The sequence below is a fragment of the Centruroides vittatus genome, unplaced genomic scaffold (genome assembly GCF_030686945.1).
Source record: "Centruroides vittatus isolate TY-2023 unplaced genomic scaffold, ASM3068694v2 contig_1381, whole genome shotgun sequence".
NCBI lineage: Eukaryota > Metazoa > Arthropoda > Arachnida > Scorpiones > Buthidae > Centruroides > Centruroides vittatus.
The window spans coordinates 1,379,312-1,401,964 of NW_027120867.1; the positions used below are offsets into that span (position 1 = coordinate 1,379,312).

Sequence of the window (22,653 nt, forward strand, 5' to 3'; positions counted from 1 at the left end):
ACATATATATCATAAATATGTCCATCATTTTTGTATTAAAATAATGTTAATTAAATCAAAAATTTTAACTGATACTAAATGATTTAATAACTCATTGCACTCTTGTTTAATAGATCTGTTAAGTAATAACCAAAGTTAAACTTATCTCAATTATATGCCTTTGTGTCCTTATTGCGTGTATGTTTATGTTCTGCGTTCTTATCGATGTCTACCGAGGCCAGACGTGCGACGGTCGGCATATTCCGCATGTCTGGATCTGGACAGTTTGCCTATTCCTGCATGCTTGTTATTAATAAGTAACACAATGGCTCATAAAAGATAAAAAGTTAACGTTCGATCTTTTCGAGACATTTGGACCGAAGAATATGGATTTCTACAACAAAAGGGTCGTGCTGTTTGTGCTTTATGTTACAAAAGTGTCCTGTGTTGTACTTCAAATGTACAAAGACATTATCAAAGCAAACATTATTCTATGTTTAAGAACGCCAATGAGAAAATTGAAGCAATTAAACGAGCTGTTTCTGGTTAACACCTAAATGACCGGTTTCCATCATTACTGGAAAACAAAATATTATAAAAATAAACTAAAATGTATAAAATATTTTCTTTGATGTACAAATAAACACACAAAGCCGTTGTAATAAATTGCATGAACCGCAAACCTGCCCTATTCAATGAACTAGAATTCTGAGAGTTGTAATTTCTAAGAACATATGAGTAGAACAAATACCGTATTTACTTGCATATAAGATAATCTCGCACGTAGGACGAGGTGTGACTTTAAAGATCAAAATAAAAAAAATTAGATTTATTAATAGAATTCTAGTTTTATATCAAATGCATGTAAATGTACACATTCTCCCACAAAAATTTCTGGCATTTTAAACTTTAAGGAAAAATCTTGTAAAATCAACAACATAATTTTTTCACGTAAAGCCGGACAATCGTGAACCTTTTTTGCCTATTCTTAACAGTCGAATTCACTCTCCGTTGATTACACTTACGAGTTTCTCCAAATTCTGATTTCCAAATAACCATCTGTTTTCACGTGGGAATAGATTAAAACTTATATTGGGCTCCCGTGTGATTTTGGAATTTCAATCTGGAATTCAATTCAAAAGCTTTGCTTTTCGTATTGCTATTGTTCCTGTATATTGTCAGGAGTAAAGATGAATATCTTTACTCCTGACAATATACAAGAACAATTCAAACGACCCAGATAAAATACTTTTGTTTTTAAACACCAGAGGGTGAGCATCCAGTAAAAAATGTGAATACATGGTTCACAAAAATTATTTCAAAAATGCAAAGAATCCTTCACTTGCGCATACAGGACGACCTAGGTTTTTGAAGCAGTGAGAAATGAATAAAAACCTCATCTTATATGTGAGTAAATATGATATTTCAAAATAAAATATCAAAACAAAATTCATAGAATCATGTCGGCACGCAGTACAAGTTTGTGAAAATCATTTGGCACAACTCCTCGAAAAGGTTGCCGGCCCCTGCTATAAGGGATCTAGATTCCTTATCATATTCATTTATTTTTTATCTATCTATATATATAAATGAGGATGTTTGTTTGTTTGTTTGTTTGCTATACACTCCTAGGACATTTGACCAATTGTTATGAAACTTGGCAATTACATTCAAATACTTCTAACTTGGATCGTGTTGTACTGTACATCCTATCGCAAAATATCAATTGCATTTCTATAAATCAAATAATTTTTATTTACATTCAATTTTCCGAGTTACAAGTAGCGTCATCTATTGGTAAAACAGTGAACAAAATAATTTACTAAATATAATTCTTACAGATATGATTTTAAAAAATATATATTATATTCACTGAATTACTGCGACAATGATAAAGTGCAAAATAGATGGCCATTATGCTGTTACTGTGACAGGTAGCACATAGAACTTGCCTGTGTGGAATGTAGTAGTGTTGCCCCTGTACATCATACTTTTCCTGTTTGCAATAGAGTTGTGTTAGTTATGTATCTAACTCCATTTGGAGGAAAATCTTTGTATTGAAATAACATAACTTGTGGTACAAATTGGAAGTTCGTATATAGGTAATCTGGTACTTTTCTTACTATTTCCATGTCTGGTCTTGACTTTCATCTATCTAGCTCTGTTCTTGAGATTAAGGAAGGTCAGAGACAAACGGACGTCTGGAAATTTATAGCTCTACAGTTTTTTCAAATTACTGCCCAATAAGTATACTCTAGTAACCAAGTGGATAAAACCACCAAACACCATTGGACAATTGTGGGTTCACACATGGCCAACAGACTGGCTGAGTGGAGTTTTCTGGGTTTCCTTCATGATAGTAACACTTCAACTGGAGACAACTTTACATAAACATCTTTCTGGGATGCATCCTCCTTGGCAGATCACTCATGTGTTACATTGCCATAACCAAATAAACCAAACTAATTCTAACAAGTGATTATTTATTGTGACATTTTCATAATGCCGGGCTGCAACTTTCATCACAATGTTCTCAATTCTTTTAGTGGTGATCTTGCCTTGTACATCATACTTTTCCTATTAGCAATAAAGTTGTATGGGTCATATATCTAACCCTGTTTGAAAAAAAAAATTTTGAATCAGAATAACATTACTTCTGTTCTAAACCGGAAGATTGTATATAGTTAATCTTGGCCTCCTGCCCTAAGCTTTCGACATCTGGTCTCAACTTTCATCTAACTCAGTGTTACTCGACCTTTTTTTTCTCAGGCCACACACACACGATAGCTATTACACGTGGGCCGCAACATAATGATTATAATAAAAAACTTATATAATTTCTCACTCACCCTAGAAATTTAGTGTGACTGTTGATATTACAAACATTTTTTCACAATTTTATTTAAATTAGGCTTGTAACTGCTGCATGCCACTCGTAAAACGGCATCCAGGTGTGAATCAGTAAGCTGATTTCTATATATATGTTCTTTGCATATTTCATTTTTGAGTATGACATTTCATGCAGATACGTTGATGTGAACAACGTAAAATTTGAGCACATTTTTTTACAGAAAGGATAAAAGGGACTTAACAGTGTGGGTGAAGTGACTGAATCTATTTTTTGCCGCAAAAATTTCAAAATTTATATTTTGACTTCATTATTTATGAGTCACGTCCAGGCCACTCACAAAAGCTCAGTGGGCCGCAGGTTGAGTATCGTGGATCTAACTCTTTTCTTGAGATTAAAGAAGGAAAGATAGATAGATGACAACAATGAAAATTTATAGGGAATTTATAGGAAATTATTGGACTACAATTTTTTCAAACTGCAACCCAATAGTTTTTCCATAAATGTAATATTTACAAGAACATACTTCCCACATAGTTCACACAATCTGTTGCCAAAATTTTAAAAAATTTATCATTACATAAAAGCAATTATTCTAGCATTCTTACAACTTTTTTTTTATATTTAAACAAGTCATACAAAGTCTCGAACGTTAAGATTAGCAAATTTGATCATGTGCTATGCCATCACAACTCATTCAACACGGATCACTTTTTGAATATTAACAGTAGACCAGTATTAATTAATGGTTGCTGATTATTTTCTCTTCTGGGAGGAGGTCGACGACTACTTTTGATTGAATTAACTTTGACTCCCTTCTGCAACAGTTCCTTCTTTCTATCAGTCCAGCAGTACCATGGCATTTGAACGGGAAAATTACATAATCTAAGGTTACCAGCCAGCCCAAAATTTGATTTAAGTGGTTTCTGAGGGTGCCAAATGTAAACATTTGATCCGTTTTTTTCTGAAATTTGATTGATTGGCAGATTACCATTTGATATTTGGCCGTGAATGGTGCAGTTTCATAGAGTTAACATTATAAAATACGATATCTGAAAAATTTAAGATATATTTTTAATTCCTCTATACTTGACCATTGAATTTGTGCCATTTTGTATAATCCAAATATTGGAATAAATGTGATATTGGTAGGCCAAAGTAACCAAACTCTTTATATGGTTTTTGTTTCAATGTTTGCTATATTATAGTATTTGATTTATATAACTACAAAGGTTATCTTAGGTAAGGATTTATCACACTAAGTGACCAATCAAACACGTTTTAAAAATTCTTTATTTCTCTACTGTCCACAATTTAAAAAATTTTTTAAATGTGTTAGATTGGACACTTGGTGTGATAAACCCTTATGTAATATAACCTTTGTAAATATAAATCAAATACTATAATATAATATAATAGAAAGGTTAGAAGTATGAAATAATCTTAACATTTGTTTTTATTTTTGTCTGGTAACGCAGGGCTTACTTGCTAGTATATATATATATATATATATATATATGTATTTATTATGTGAGATTCAGGAAATTGTTTATTAGGTAGAATGTTAGCAAAAAACTGAAGTATAAGAAACTTTTCTTTATTTCATCTGTTTATCACGGAATTAGTCTAACTGTCAACATCTGTCTATTAGTAGGGGGGTCTTCAAGGCAACAAGCCTTCCCCCTCTCTTCAGCCTGGAAAGTTTTGGGGATAGAATTTTAACAACTAATTGTTGATAGATGGGAACATCAACTTTTAAACAATTACACGGTGAAAATATAACAACAATCGAAAGAAATAGGAAACCATCCGCCCAGATTAGTCTCATTCCCACCGTCCTAGAGATGACACATTTGGAGTGTCATCACTACCAAACATAAGGTCACCTGATCAAATTCCCACACCTGATGTGATATAACGGCCGTGCACCTGATCTTCGGGGCAATCGTTCACCAAGTATTCTTTATATTGTGACTTATCCTTCAGATTGTCTCCCCGTCTCCCTGGACATTTGCCACCCAACTACTGAACACTGGTAAAGAGGTAGGATGATTAACTGACTTTATATAAACTCACTCTCAGTCTGTTAGTTTATAAGTAAATCAAAACATGAAGACCTGTATCCCTAGAATCTATCCAAGCTTGTAATCGTTTAGTTTTATATTAAATTTGTTGAATTTTACCAATGGTTGATCTCTCTGGTGTATTGCTGACACCTTATTGATGACCTCGCTATCCCTCTCACTCGCAGTAACAAGAAGAAAATTGAGAAACGTAGAAAATGCACAACAAAAGAACGTCATCCACTGACACCATGAGTGATCTTCACCAGACTGACGTCAGAACACAAGTTATGTCGTGCGCTTCTACCCCCGACTTCTCACAATTGAAATATATATATATATATATTATATACTTTACAATTAATTAAATAATTATGTAAAATTTTTAAAATATTAACATATTACTTTTTAAATGTAAGAAAATTAACTTACATCTTGATTTTCTTGGAAAATGTGTGTATATTCAATTAACTGCAAATCTACAAACCATTTCAATAAATCATTTCTGTAAAAAAATATTTTAGATAATTTAAAAATTATATTTTTTTAAATTAAATACAAAATTAAACTATAAGTTGCATGGATATGATCATTTACATAATAAAACTAAGTTATTTTGAATTATTTACTTAAAAATAAAATTTACCAAAAACTTTTAATATTCACACAATTAAAATTACACTGATCTTTGACAAGCAGAGCTATGCATATGTACAGTATAAGGTCTTCCAAAATGAAGTCTACCATTTTAAATTACTGTAATTATGTTAATTATTATCTGAGAATTATGTGATGTACATCAATTGATAGAGTAAATGTTCAAATTTCATCTTCCATCTGTATTCAAACATCTTTTCATCTAATCAGCACTACTCTAGGAAGCACTGTAAATAAAAATGACAACTCTGCAACAAAAAACAGCATTTTGTGTCTGCAGTTTGCAAAGTTAGAATCACTCATCATTGTGTAACACAAATAATCTTCAGGAGATGCAGAATTGTGACTGCTGTGGAAGGAGTGACAACAGATATGCTGTAGTGACTGTAGGAAGAATTTGAGTATCAGTTGGATATGTGCCAAATGACTTGAGGTGCATAACTGAGAAATTGTAATGGAAAAATGTGAAACTCGGACAGTTTTCCAATGTTTTAATGTATGTTCTTTTTGGAAGACCCTTACACTCAAACACAAGTTTTCTACAATAATTTCCCTTATTAAAAAATGCATTCTATGAATATTTTTTCATATTTATCCAGTTTAACTATCTTATATTTTTCAGAAAAAATTACATTTTTGTTCATAACATCTATCATAATATATATATTTGCCACTTAGTACACAATGGGCTCTAAGGAAAGTCAAATAATTCATAGTGTGTTGGTAGCATATTAGTTCTTTTTTTTCTAGACGGATCAAACTAACATCAAAATCACTCAACATAAATGAGAAAAAAGAAACAACACTACAACTTAAATTACCCATGATAAATTATAGAGATCTGGATCTCACTGTGTGGCCAGTTAGTCATTTAATTATTGTTTTTCATATAAGACCTTATTAGATTAAACTATATCAGACATTGATAAAAAGATATATAAATAAAATGTAAGGAAAATACTGACATTAATATAAAAAGAATAGATTAATTAATGATGAATAATATGTGAGCACACGAACCTGCACAACCAATCTAGTGAAGAGAAAAATTCAGTAATTATAAAGCTGATTATAAAAGCATCGATCATCAAACAATTTATGTAGGTTTATAAAAGACCTTTAAAGGAATTTAAAATTAGAAATTACCAAATAGAGATAACTTTGGAAAGCTGATAATGTACTTAGGTCTAAATCATATTTACAAAACTTATATATTGACTGCTCGTCCCCTTAATGAATAAATAGGAGTGACTTGGCTACATCGAATTTGTGTTCTGACCATAATGAGTTTTTCTTTTCTATTTCTTATAACTGACTGATTGCAGAGTCCAATAGTTGATTTAATTTCAAGGATTTTATTGTATCATTCGGCCAACAATCATAGATGGAATTTAAATCTATAACATTTAGAATCATGAAAGTCCTTAGAAAAAATTTACAGATTAATTTTGCAAGATGAATATGTCCTTATTGAAAAACACTTATGTTGCAAAATGATTATTATCTTTTAAATTCTTTGTATAATAATTTTAAAAGTTTAATGATTAAATTACATATATTTATAATTTTATCTAAGAAATTATTCATTTTAATCATAAAATATATTTACAAAAACAGTCAATTAATTAATTTTGTGGGCAAGCAATCATCATCAATAGTAAAATTCATCTTCAATCAGAAAGATCACAACTTAGATCAAGAGATAAAAAAATTGTTTCTAGCAAGTTACATGTTAACCCTTTCATCAGCATAAACAAGAATTTTTTGTGCTTGCTACTAATACTAGCTCTGCTTAGAATTTCTCCTACTTGACATGATTAACCTGGCCCCAAGCTTTACCAAGCAAGAACCAAACCTGCTGTGAAAAGGTTAAGGTCATATACAAAAACCGTCAAATATGCAAAATACTTCCCAGGACTTATAACAAACATCATTACGTATCTTTTGTACATTTACATATCATTTTATTTCATCGTCGACATATCAACTTACTTGACTTTTGGATCTAATATGGATACAACCAAACAAGCTTCCGCTAATTGTTGGTTTGGAAGAAATGTCTAAAATAAAAGTATGCTTTAATTACTATGTTTTAGATGCAATAAAAAATATTAGCTACATTAATCATTAAGTTTGATAATTAAATTTTTCTTCATAATATAAAATTAAAATTTATTTTGATCATAATTTTCATTTAAAACTCTCGATCATTAATTAAAACGAAAAATGTTTACCTTTGACGTAGGTCCAGTAAATGCATTGTGAAAATCTGCAGTGATCTGTTGAGCTAACTCGGACCGAATTTTTTGTACTCTAAAAACAAATTAATATAATTTAATACTTATTTTAGAGATAATTTTGTTTGTAAAGAATATAAAGAAATTTAACGTAAGGATCAATATCATACAAACAACTTTGAGAAAAATTCATTCAGATGTTTAACATGACAAAAGATTTAACTTTTTAATCAGCGTTCTAATTATGTAAAAATGGTTAAATATTCATTAAGAGAATTTTTATAATGAAAAGTATATTTCTTCAACAAAAATGTAAGAAGTTCAATGAAATAATGAATGTAAAATAAAATATGAGGACTATTTATGAACATTTTAAGCAACTCAAAAGAGTCAGTTTTTGTCTGTCCAGCATGTAAGCATACAATAGAATGTTATTGTTTAGCACAAGATATTAACGAAAGATGAAAATGGACTTTTGTTATAATAAACTCCTCTTTTGTACATAAATTCTCAAGTTTCCTTTCGTATATGGCCAGCTTTACATGGCTTTTTCTAGAACAAAAAAAATTCTAATTTTAGTCATCTTGAGAGGCATTGCCACAATGTCCATTGATATGTAATTAACTGTAGTTGTAATTTCATTTAAAAGTAAAGAAAATTAAATTTAATTCTGTTAGTCTTTATTATATAAAAATCTACTATCCTGTATTTAATATAAAAAAGCATTTATTAAAAGTGAATTAATTTATGTTTTATACAAGACAAATGACAAAAATAATTACCATCATACCATTAGCTATTAATATATTTGTTAGCTGAAATAAATTTTTTAATAATTTTTCAAACAAATGTAAAGATTAATAATTATGAAATATAAATATAATCATAAATGAAGTTTACTTACTTATCGGCTAAATTTCCTATTTGAGAAATTGAAAGATATTTCTGAAAATGGTCTAACACATTCATTACTCCTTGTAATAAATTTGCTATTTCTCCATATTGTCTCTTATGTAATAAATTTCTATTAAAGAAAGCTTTGTATATTAGTTCAACTCAAGTGCACAATTCTATTAAGTATGATTAGCTCAATAAATTCTTTATATATATATATTTTTTGGTTAATGTTACATATGGTTCCAAGATGGCAGCTCGTCTCTGATTCCAGCCACCATCTTGACAAAGGGAAACAGTGCGGACGCACGTTCTAACCTAACCTAACCTATTCTAATAAATTACCATAATTATTACCAACAAAATTATTAGAATAGGTTAGGTTAGAACGTGCGTCCCCACTGTTTCCTTGCTGGAATCGGACAAGCCGCCATCTTGGAACCATAGGTAACATTAACCATATTTTTTTTATATTAATCCTTATGTAATTTTCAAAATCAGCATTTCTTACTTAAAACATTTATATTCTTAGAAAAAAATACAATAAATACATTCTTATAATAATGAATTATTCATTAATACAAGAACTTTAAACACTTCAGAGTTCAAATGCCTAATTCAACAAAAATTCACTTCAGAGTTGCTTCAAAGTTCGAACTGCGCACACAATGAAAAAATGCACTCGAAGTGTAAAATAAGCTTCTAAACAAAGAATGCAATCTAAAATTACTAATAATGTGTTAAATTGCACAACTGTTAAAATTAAACAGCACATCAACAAGTATGTTAAGTAATGTAAAAATATGCAAAAACTTTCTGTTCAATCCAATAAATATAACCTGTACTTATTAATTTAACTATTACATCCCAGAAGTGGGTGGAAGCAATGAAGTTTAACAAGAGGAAGGATATGATATGAATGATTGAGATGAAAAAGGAACTTATTGTGAAACCCGAAAGTGGTACACACGTGACTTTCGATGGCCAAAGTCCACAGTGTGCAAACAGTAAATATAATCTTCATTTTATTATACAGTATTTGCATATTTTATTTATTGTTTTTGTTTTTTAATTTATTATTACTGCATTTAATTATGTTATTTTTACCTCAAATTACATTTGTTTGATGTAAGTTTTAATAAACTTACAACTTAAATGGATATTGTTTAGAGTCTGGAAATGAATTAATTTGCTTTCCATTATTTCTAATGGAAAAAATTGATTCAGACTTTGAATGATTCGTAGTCGAGTGGCCTCTTAGAATGAATTAAATTCGAAGTGTGAGGCACCACTGTACTTCCTTAATTCTAAGAGGCACTTCTTTTTGTCTATTTTTACTTGTCTAAAGTAGAGATGCATCTAAGAATCAATAGTGTCTTATTTCTACTCTCAAAAACAATAACCACGAGTGGATTCTGTGATGTGTTTTGCATTAACAATAATGTTTTTTAACTATATTACTCAGTGATCATATTAATTTGAATGAGCTTTGCTGTTAAGAAATGTTTAAAATGCCTTTAAGATGACATTATGATGCAGAATTAAAACAAATAAATTCAAACATGTTTTTGTTAGGAAGTTTCCAAATTTAAAATAAAAGCAAAGCAATTGGAAATTACGCATTAGTCTCAATAAATGTCTTAGTTAACGTTATTTCTATGTCATTTAATCAGGAATATCAATAATGCATGGGCATCAATGATGAGTAATTTGAAACTGTAAAAAGTCATATAACTTAAATATTATTGTCTCTACCTAAATTAAGATGTAATATATCAATAATACATCGTAAAAAAAAACAAAACTATTAAACTGATGTTTTCCTGGAAAAACGTAACATAAATAAATAAATATTTATTTAAGTATATAAAATAAATCACACGTAAAATTAGAAGAGAAATAATATAATTAAAAAAATAGAATTTTAAATAAAATAATACAATTAATCAATAATTTAATAAACATTTAAATAATTTATAGTTTACTTTAATAGTTCTTTCTTGTAATAATGCCCTGCTAGTGCTTTATAGACATTACATTTGTTCCTATTACCTCATTTTGTTATTTCATATATAGATATTTTATAAAATAGAAAGCCTTTTTCCGTATAATCAATAGAAAAATCTCAAACTTTAATGGTTATTCAGAAATGTACTGATACATTCTTTCATACTGAGATATATGATAATTACTCAACAAAATTTCAAAAATTCTGGCTTTATCATTCAGTCTAATAGAAAATAACTTAAATATCTCATTTCATGATTATTAAAAACTCTACTCATATTTATTTGAACATACAAATTATTTTATATTAGTTTATTTCTATATTATTCGAACCAAATTCACGATATATCATAAAGCAAAGATATTTTATCTAATTGATCTTTCAAGTTTGCAAGTTTACTAAGCTACTGCAAACCAAATGTCGCAAGAGTAAGACTAGGACTTCTGGATTTCTTAGAAAGAAGTAAATATTTTGATCAAGTTCTCTTTTTTAAATATTTTAACAGTCTAATTCCAAAATTTTGGCTAAATCTAAGAATCTCCGGAAGAAACACCCATAACACTACATGTATGTATACTCTCGTTTTCGTTTGTCATTATCACATAGATCTTATTTTTATCAAATAGCTGATAATGTGTGCCCCACAAAATGTCTACTCCATGAAAAGTTTGCTCATTATAAGCAGATGTGTCAACATTTCTTACATTACTTCTTAATTGTTATAATTTTCTCTTTTATTCCCCATTTTAGTTTGTTACAATTACACCTTTTATTTAGCATACTGCCGAATATGTTCTTTAATATATGATTTTTATAATTTTTAATGAATGTATATTATCTGTATGCTTTTAATTTATATTTCTTTACTATACATATTTTTTATGTATTGTATTATTGCTCTGTTCATGTTTTTTTGTTGACTTTTTAAACTTCTTTTGGGCTTATGTACTTGGGGATGGAATCAACTACCTAATGGCATTTCCAAAATTCAATGTAAAACAAATAAATAAATACATTAGTTTAAAACCTATTACTAAATTAAAAAAACATATTATTAATCGTCTATCAAAGAGCGAGTACATCTTTTTGGGACACCCTGTATATAATATGCACAATTATTTTCATGTATGTTTTTTATTTTTTGTTTCAGCATAAAACTTTATTTTGTTTTATGTTTACTCAACAATACATCTTAGATTTATAGCTTAATTTTTAGAGACTTAAGCATCTAGCTTTGTTATCTGCAAGCTGCAATTTTTCTTCATGAATCACTTATTGAATTCTTAAACAATAATATATACATTGCAAACTTCCTGTTTATTAAAAGAAGATCAATAATTAAAATGTACTTTAGCAAATTTTTTAAGATGCCCTTAACCCATAACAACATAATAATCATGAAATTTATATAATTTCAATTGATTCTACCTAAATCACAAACAAAATATAACTAATATATTTTGTTATAATATGTTATATATTTATGAAGAATTGGGAAATTTTGTGGAAAACAATTAACAGATATAAATTAACAGTTGTCTTATCAATGCTTTATTAAAAAATTACTTAATGATTAATTTAAACTAATACTCACTGCAATGTATCTACACCTTCCACTAGAATATGAAGATGATTCAAAGTTGTTATGGATGCAGTTAAATGGCGTTTAGCGTGATCTAACTGTTTAATATCTCTCGTAATTTCTTTCACCTAATTATGTTAAATAGAGAAATTTTTATTAGTAGTCAAATTTAGCTTATTTATTTGAATAATTTCTCTACAAATGTATAAAGTGAATAATTCGCAGACTAATTGATTAGTAAATGTGAGGCATCAACACAATAAGGCTGTACATGCCAGCAATGATATCTTATAGAGCCCAGGTAAATTTGAATTAGGGAGCCACACGTATAGTATTGATTTCAGACATTTTTTTCAAGTGGACATTTTTTGGAAAGATTGGTTTGGGACCCCCTGCAATTGCCCCTTTTTACCTATAGGATAATATGCCACTGCATGCAAGCCACAATTATGCCGAGATCAGGCTCGTAAAAAATGACACTTTAACTCAAATTATCCATAATAAAATAAAGAGATTCAAATCTATTTCAAACTTGAATCTCCACAATGGTAAACCAATATCTTACCACAGTTTTTATCTACGGCAAATAGTTAAGAAACATAAATATAAACAATTAAAATCAATATAATATTTAACGTGAGAATTCCTTTCACAGAATAAATTTGTACTTTAATAGTTATAAAAAAATATATATAACAAAACATTCTTGTAAGATATATTAATAGAAGATAATGAATCATCAGAGATTGGAATATATGGCTTTAAAATTTTAAAACAATCTTCAGGTAATGAAATTTTATATAAACTCAATTATACTAATTTGTACTTATTTAAAAATATATATTGTTCATTCCTGACGAGATAAGACTGATATTTTTCTCTAATGTTTGCTCAACTTTACAGCATATCAGTCTAAAAAAAATCTTTAATCTTTATTGCCATATTCATATCTCAATGAATGAATTTAAACAATTTACTACAGCAGAATTTTTGAAATTATCAATACAGAATATTGCAGATATTAAAAGGATGCCATGTTTTAAAATATTCATTACAGCTCAAAAATACTTTGTCTTATATTTACCATTTGTTCTGATTTTTCAGCTTTATCTTTAATGTCTTTAATTCTAGCAAATAACTGCTGTATGGACTTTTGTGCCTCTTCCAGAGCTTCTTTTCCGTCGCAGCCGACGTTTGTTTGCCCTCGGATAACGGTTCTTATCTCGTCGTCCAGTTGCCTATAATAAAGATGTACAAAAAATTCTTATACATTCATAAACTAATTTTGATCATAATGTAATAAAACCAAAATTAAATAAATAATCTTTAAAATAACATTTGAAAAAAGTTTTAATATTTAATTTAATAATATAGATACAAAAAGTTGTAAAATTTAAATTGTTAGAATGTATTTACAGAGGTTTCCTTATTGACTTTAAATTTTAATTTTGATTTACTGATCTTCAGTTACAAACTTTTTGAATTCTTTAAAATGTATAATTACAAATTCAAAATAACAAAAATGCAAATATGAAAATTTTAAGAATTAATAATCAAAACGTAATACCGTATTTTATGAACTATAAGACGCTACGGACTATAAGACGCACCTGAATTTTGGAGGCAATTTTTCGAAGAAAAAAGTGCGTCTTATAGTCCGTAAAATACGGTAAGTAATAAACACAGAAAATTAAACCTTGTAAAATAGATTAAATTAATAAATATCAAACAATTTAAAATTCATAAGATGTAATTCTTAATAAAATGCTCATAAATTAGATTTCGTAAATCACCCACTAGGCATTTTATAGGTTTTCCGCATCTCGACGATTGATGCAGTGTGACCTTTTGTGTGCTTTATATATTTCTTAGAACATTAGAACATTATGTTAGAACATTATGATATGTGGGGAGTCCGATATTAAAGATACAGGCCAAAATTGCGCTAACATTTATAATTAAAGCAAATATTTAATACATTCCACAAAAACTACACACTTTTCTTTATTTCTCAACATGATCGCAGTAAACCTTGAGACATTTATCCAGCAACACTACTTTAAACGTGCCTTCATGGTACTGTTGCTGGTCGAGTTGTTTGTAGTAGTCCAAAATGGTATCTTCCAATTCCTACTGATCCACAAAGTGTTTTCTCCACCAAAAATTTCTTTAAAGGTCCAAATAAATGAAAATCAAAGGGGGGCTAAATCTGGACTATACTCCACACGTCAAATCAAACCAAAGCAGAATTGGAATGCCTGAACATCCTCGATATAATCCAGATTTAGCCCCCTTGGATTTTCATTTATTCAGATCTTTATAGAAATTTTTGGCAGGGAAATGTTTTGCGGATCTGGAGGAATTGGAAGATACTGTTCTGGACTACTTCAAGCAACAGTACCATGAAGGCATGTTTAAAGTAGTGTCACGCTGGGATAAATGTCTCAATGTTGAAAATGATCAGTAAAATCTGAATGAAAACATTTTCATTTTGATAAATTTGTAGCTGGATTTATCAAGGTTTAGTTTATTGGTTTATTTTGAATTATCCAGTTTTTTTACCTGCTTAAATAAAAAGACTCATAATTAAAATAGTAAATAAATCACATATTAAATTTACCTTATCTTTAACTTCATACGACCAATCACATCATCTATATTAGATAATGACTGCTCATTGGGAAACAAAGTATTAATGTAATCAACAGCATTGAAATCTGTTCTATCCAAGGGATCTGTACTTGGAAGCACCTAAAAGAAAATTTATTTCTAGAATTTAATATGTAATTGTAATTTATTAACTATATTTTTAAAAATAAATATAAAGATTAAAAGCAAATTTTAATCTGACATAATACAATCACTGTATTTATATATTTTTATATAAATTCTATTCTGTTTACTCAAAAATTCATGTTCTAAAACTGTTCAAGCTATTTCTTCCTTTTACTTCTTCTTCTGTGGGCGCGATATCAGATTCCCGACGTCGGCAACAACTGGCGTAGGTTAGTAAATTAGTAATATGTCAAGGTGTTTCTAGGGAAAGTTACAGCCGGAATGGTTTCCCGTTGCCTTCTCTGGGGCGCAATGTTATGCGAGGGGAATTTTGGATGCAGTAAAAAATCTGGCACAAGTATTGCTTTATGTCAATTGTGCAGAAATTATTTATTATACAAACTTTAATAGTTGTAACAATGTTTAAAATTCATATTGCTTCTTATAGATAAAATGAATAAAATGAATAAACTACTAAACAGAAAAAATAAGCAATAAAAATGCTTATTGATCTTCAGACATATGTTTAAAAGTTGCATTATGTTTTTGCTCAAATCAAAAGTATTTATAGAAACTTCCATTCTTTCATTAACTCAAACTGATTGGACTATTTTTATTTTGTAAATCCATTATTTGCCACTAAAAAGTTAGTGTGACAGATAAATCTGTTATTATTAATATAGTGGTGTTGATGGAGTGCATCCTAAAATGATATATGTACAAAATATATATTGTGATAATGCTATGTCAGACCAGGATCAAGGCATAATTGCAGAACGAGATATTATTATGCGTACATGCTGTTCATGTATCTATAAGAATTTCCTGACTAACATGTGTTTATAATGGCAGCCTTCTGTAGTGTGATGTATGTACTGTTGTGAAGACTCGTGTTTCTAGACTTTTGTGTAATGCATATGGTATGATGCCTGTACATAAAGAACTACTGGCAGAGTAAGCACTTCATCCATTCTCCATTTATCTACTTCACACTAACTTTTCATTCATTTATCTCAATTTATCGCAACAAACTTGGATCAAACACTAGATCAAAACGTATATTCATGTAGATATAAATCTATTAGATTAGTTTGAGTATTTTGGGTAAAAATGCTGTGAAAGCCAAGTTATGATGCCAAATTAGTCTTTAAATCAGAATCAATCAAAAACAAATACATATATACTTTGAAATTAAAACATAAGTAAAATCTACTATTAAGTAGAAGGCTAATGGAGAAAACAGCAGTCAGAAAAAAAACAGATGCGTCAAAGAAATGAAAATGTAAATAATTAAAAATAAGTTACTATTATTTTTCTTTTAAAAATCTACAGTTGAAAATTCGGTTAATGCTACCTTAGGTGCCAAGATGGCGGCTCGTCTCCGATTCCAGCAAGGAAACAGTGGGATGCACATTCTAACCTAACCTAACCTATTCTAATAAATTACCAGAATTATTAGCAACCAAATTATTAGAATAGGTTAGGTTAGGTTAGGTTAGGTTAGGTTAGAACATGTGTGTCCCACTATTTCCTTGCTGGAATCAGAGACAAGCCGCCATCTTGGCACCTAAGATAACATTAACCAAAAATTCAATAGATTGGTGAGAGTAAACTGTGGAGTTTTATATAATCATTGTGTATAGCATTGTTATTTAAGAGAAAAGAAACACTAATAATTCCATTTATTTAAAGTAATAAATGAATGACATCAAGAGTATAAATATTAATATAGAAACCATAGAGCCATTATAAAAAACATCATTCAGAGAGAGAAAAAAAATATCTTTTTGCTCAAGATAAGACATGTTCCATTTCCTTCAATAATGATAATTTATTTCATTATATCTGAGCCAAAATACAAAGCTCTGTCTTCAAGTAGAAATAAGCCATTTGAGCTTTAATTTAGTATAATATCAGTTTATATACTGTTTACACAAAAGTATCTGAAAATAACATACTTTAATGGATAGTAATTTTTTTATTTAATTTTTTTAAGAATTTATATTCAAAATTTATTAATGCTAAAATATTGATTGGTTCATATATTAATATTACACATAATAGATCAATATATATCAATACAGCTATTCCTTGTACCATGCAGCACTTCTATGACATGGTTTTGCTCTAACATGGTTTGAAAATTGGGGACATTTGCTGTACAACACAGTTTCCAGTTTTACTCTAACACAATTCAAGAATTTGGAAAATCCTCCATACAAAATTTCACAATTTTTAAGTATAAATTCCATTATTCAATATTTTTTTCTTCAAATAAGCATGCACGTTCTTTCAAATTTGCTCGTGGATTTTAGAGTATTGAAATTTTCAAATTTTTTGTACCTTTCGTCAGGTTTATTTTAATGAAAACTGATAGTGCAATTTTTTTATTTCTCGTCCTAGCTTTCCTATAACCAGGTGTTGTTGTTGCTTTTAGACTTTTGCCCTTAGATTGTCACCGTGTTTTGTTTTTATAGATTAATCTTTGTATTTAGTAAAGTTTATTTAAACATGTTTAGGTAAGTGTTATTAAATTTGTTTTTAATTATTTGTAAAAATGACAAACAAAATACAACAGTATCTCAGTACTTAAACTGTTCCCAATTAGAACAATTCGGTATTTAAAAGTGTTGTCAAAATGTAATTATGAAGCACATAGATACTATACTAATAAAATATTACAAAAAAAATATAGGCTAATCTACAAATGACAGCTGTTCTTTTTGTTTAAGTTTTATAAAGAATTTAAAATTAAGTTTGTTTTAAATCATAGGTACTATAATACTAACTGAAAATAAATCATCTATTATTTAATTAATCTGATTATCCAGTTCAATGACACTTCTGTAAATATATACCCTGTTTCCCCAAAAATAAGACAGTGTCTCATATTAATTTTTGCACCCAAAGATGTGCTGGGTCTTGTTTTCAGGGGATGTCTTATTTTTCGTATGGTATGGCGGCTTCCGGCCACGAAGGGGAGCTCACCATGGCACACTCGTACAGCACAGCAGGGACAGCATACAGTATGGCGGCAGGCAACGGGCCTCTCGATGCCTTGCCTGCACATTTACGAGTGATGGCCACGGAAGGGAACATCGGAGTTGGCGGTAGGTGACGATCTTCGTGTCCTGCACGCAGCTGCTCTGCAACGGACAGTGAAGGTAGGGGACGACGGCAGTGGGCTAAAAAGAATCACAGCTGCATGCTCTGGTGTTCTGTTTGGCAGGCATGCTTCCAAACGAAAACTTTGCTAGGTCTTACTTTTGGGAGAGGCCTTATATTTAGCAATTCAGCAAAACCTCTACTAGGTGTTATTTTCAGGGGATGTCTTATTTTTGGGGAAACACGGTATATATATATATTCTTTGTATTTCAATCTAATCTTTAATTTTTAAACAGCTGAAAAAGAAGCATATGTCATATTACGTATGACACACTATAGATAACCACTGTCTTTTGAAAACAATATTTATTTTAAAAAAGGTAACAATAAATAGCCACATTTAAATATGAACTAAATTTCTAATTTATAAATTGAATAATGGGCACATTGCCTGGTAAAGCCACTTTAATACAGTTGGATAAGCAGACCAATGAGATAGACTGGACAGTTGGACCTATCTATCTCAAAAATGTTAATCTTGGAAACCTCTTCATCTCTAAATTTATTTTTTCCCTGCATTTTCAGCCTAAATTCAATATATTTTCCAGGTTTATCTCAAATAATTTTCTCCCAAAATCTCTATATCTCAAATTATGAACTGAAGTGTCAATTACAAATTCAAAGCTCAACAAATATATTTTGATAGCATAAATTGTAATTGAGAAATATCTTGTTATACAGTACATAGTTGCAATTAATACTGTTTTTCTCTAATTGGCTAGAAGTTTGGCTTTCATCTTATTGGTTGAAGAAAGTCAGGCATTAGAAACTATTGATGAACTATTTCTGTTAAGATATGTCAAAAATGTTTTATTTATACCTAATACAGGTATGTACAGTACTTGCTATTGAATTAATAAAATACTGTACCTCTAGTCAAACCTATATTACTGTTTGCTGCAATTTTCAAAAATTGTAAACTATAAATTCCATAGAAAACCTCACAAAACCCAATAAATTTGTAAAACCAAACAACCACCAGATTACATTGGGCTACTTTTCTGCAATTATATTAATTAATTTCTAAATAATTTGTCACTAGAGGAAAGCATTAGGTGCCATCTCTTATTAAATTTCGTGATTATAATTAAATTAATATTTATTAAATAACGTGATTAATATAATCGTGGAAAATTACTCCGACGTAATCGGGTGGTTGTTTTGCCTTATAAATTCTCACTGGCATTCATCTGTTTGTTCTCCCTTAATCTCAAGAACAGTTAGACAGACGAAAGTCGAAACCAGATATGGAAACCTTAGGGCAGGAGGCCCCGATTAACTATATGTGAACTTCCGACGCAAACCGGAAGTCACGTTACTTCAATTCAAAAATTTTCCCCCAAACGGAGTTAGATAGATGACTGCCACGACTATTGTTAACGGGAAAAGTATAATGTACGGGAACAAGACACTACTAAAATTGAAAACATTATAATGAAATATTGCAGCCTGGCATTATGACAATGTCACAGTAAATAACTGCTTGTTACTATGTAGGAACTCTCTATATCTGGAAATCTGTCTATCTCGAATCTTCCCCCATTCCCTTGAAATTTGAGATAAACAGGTTTAACTGTATGTCATTAGTTTGCTTATCTATCTGGATTAAAGTCACTTTACCAGGCCCAATATCTTAAATTCTATTCCCACATCAGTAAACTCATTAAATTTATTGAGTGATCATGATGCTGTCTGGAGAGATGTAGAAATCCAAACCTATCAAAATTTGTAAGCTGTCACTTCTTGACATGCAGAAGTGATTTCTGTATAAAAAATTTTGTTCCAAAACTCACCACTACAGGACTCGTGCTATAAAAAATAGATAGTGTAAGCAAAATGTACACATGCTATGGTCAATTTCTAGGTATAAAACTGTCTACAGCACGTGAAACATCATCCATATTACTGCAGATCAGTATATTACCTTATGACCATACCCGAACTTGCCTTTCTTGTGCAGATTTTTAATGAAAAATATAAATGGAAACACCATAAATCAGAAGTACATAACTTTCTTTATTCTCTTTGTGACACTTAAATTTATATATGAAACAGACATTTCCTGGAAATTCAATTTCTTAACTGGTAACATTTCTTCAACCATACAAATATCTTCCATAATTCCAAGTATGTTGTGAACCTCTACACATTGTTCATCACAAACTGCTCACGATCATTGTTCGTCATGAAATTAAACAAATTTAATTTATGATCTATTTTGCTAGGCAAAATAATTGTCTAAACATTGTCTAAACATAATTGTCTAAAAATTGTCTAAACATGATCTATTTTGCTAGGCAAAATAGATCATGCTTAGACAATTATTTGGAAATACAGTATAAAAAAAATTCTGAACATAGGAAGAAATCTAGACATTATCTAACAAAGCATCCATTCAGCATGCAAGACCATGTATTAGTGAACATTTTGCTTTTAGAATTTATAAAATGATATGTATATTATATCAAAAACTAAATATATAATAAAATATAAAGAATTCTGTTTTTATAAAGTTTGTTAGTGAACAAAAAACTATAAAATCAAAATGGTGTTAGCTCCAAGTATAATAGGCTATGTCAGAAGATATGAACTTTTAGAAAATTACCCAAAAGGCATCCATTGCAATCCACAAATGCTTAAATATTTAATATCCATTTAGAAATTATAAAAATAAATAATAATAAAAGAATAAACGAAGATGCAGGCCTCCAGATACATGAATTTTGGGAAGGTTTCCTAACAGATAGGGAGTGAAAAAATAAACAAACTAACATATTTGTGAGCCAGAGGGAAACACGTGCAAAAGCGAAGTGAATACAGACGTGCGAGACGAAGCTCGAAAATTTCTGGTGCGTAAAATTGCGAGGCAGTACGGATTTATCGGATTCCACAATTTTGTATCAAATAGTATAGAATTTACTTTTCAAATTTGCGAGTCCGGGATAACACGTACCCTTTAGCGGATCTCGTCGCGTACGAGTACGTACGTCGAGAAATTTTTTCTATAAAACTACTTACGTACACGCACATACCTAGAAATCCACAAAGAGATATATATATAGCACGACCGAGGAGGAACCCGTCGGGTCCAAAATGCACATCATAATAAATAGGTAGAAGAAAATTGCGTCTCGAGGTCGTACCGTCCCGCGGCCGTTCGGTTCAATAAGTCCACCTAAGGGAAAAGTGCACTAGTACGAAACGTGGAAAATAAGTCGACGGACAAAAACGATCCGGTAAATATCCGACAAATGCCACACTCGGATGCATCGTTTGCAGAGTATTCCTATTCGTATTACTTTAAATACGTATACTCGTTTTATCCGTCTATACTCGTCCGTCAAGCTACACGAAAGCGTTCAAATTCGTAGTCTCGAATCTTTGATTCCGTTTTCGTTAAAAATATTTGTTTATAGATCAAAATTCACACTTAGAATATTTCAACACTCTTAATTAGTAAACTTCTAAATATTTAATGATTTTTGGAAAGGTTTTTTTATTATAGAAATTTTAAAATATGAAAAATTAAGTACATTCTCTGATATTTTATATATTTTTAAACACTGACTACACGTAAATCATTAATGTTTAACGATGCACGAGTTAAAATTAAAAGTGATAAGTGCATTTTGTCATTAAAAGAAGTAGACGTTACTTTTAGGTCGATCGTCGTATATTTATATACGTAACAATTAACTAAAAGTAACATTCACCGAGAGATGTGCACTTTTAAATTGATTAATTAATCAAAACCACGTGGCTTTTAACTTAAACTGTTTTAACGTTTTAAAAAGTCCCGTTAAATATTAACAGACCTGTTCAATTGCATATTGCACTTCTGCCGGAAAGGATATGAAACTGTTCAAATTTTCATCTTCGAAAGTATCGTCTTCGTATTCGACGTTACAAACATTTGCCATTTTGTCAACCTACTTTCATTTCAATTATCGTGACGGAAATTGAAAAAATATATAAATTCCTAAATTATCGTTCGATTTTTAATTTTAAAGTTATTTTTATTCATTTTTTTATAAATAATATATGTAAAATATATAATTTACTTTTTAAATTTAATAATACATCTACGTAGGTAAACTGGCAACAGTAACTTTAATAGAGAAACAATAGACAGTATTCAATACTTCGGTGTTCGGACTTATTGCATATAATTATCTTTATTATAATCTTTACACAAAAATAAATAAATTATATTTTTAATTAAAAAAATAACTGAAAAATTCAATTATAAAACTATTTAATATATTTTAGCGGATGGAAGGTTTTTTTTAAACTTTTTCCGCCCTGTTATTATGGGTTCTGTCAGGCCCACAATGGGGCGACCGGGTGGTGAAGGCTCGACATATCCGAACGGACCACCCCGAAAAATTCCTGGGAATTTTTGACTTGTCCGGATTCGATCCCGGGTCCCCAGAGCAGTAGTCCG

The 22,653-nt window shown here is 29.8% G+C and overlaps 1 protein-coding gene across 2 annotated transcripts in view; it reads right to left on the reverse strand.

Moving 5' to 3' along the window:
- Vps53 (vacuolar protein sorting 53) overlaps window positions 1–22,148 on the reverse strand; it is a 52,080-nt gene extending 29,932 nt beyond the window's left edge. For both annotated transcript variants that reach the window (XM_067289373.1, XM_067289372.1), the window contains exons 1-8: window positions 22,025–22,148; window positions 14,889–15,019; window positions 13,353–13,506; window positions 12,281–12,396; window positions 8,689–8,808; window positions 7,782–7,860; window positions 7,540–7,607; window positions 5,323–5,395 (exon numbers count right to left, since the gene is read on the reverse strand). In XM_067289373.1, coding sequence (XP_067145474.1) covers window positions 5,323–5,395; window positions 7,540–7,607; window positions 7,782–7,860; window positions 8,689–8,808; window positions 12,281–12,396; window positions 13,353–13,506; window positions 14,889–15,019; window positions 22,025–22,129 — 846 coding nt within the window. In that variant the 5' untranslated portion in view covers window positions 22,130–22,148. The remainder of the gene's footprint in view (window positions 1–5,322; window positions 5,396–7,539; window positions 7,608–7,781; window positions 7,861–8,688; window positions 8,809–12,280; window positions 12,397–13,352; window positions 13,507–14,888; window positions 15,020–22,024) is intronic.
- Between the last annotated feature and the right edge of the window lie 505 nt (window positions 22,149–22,653).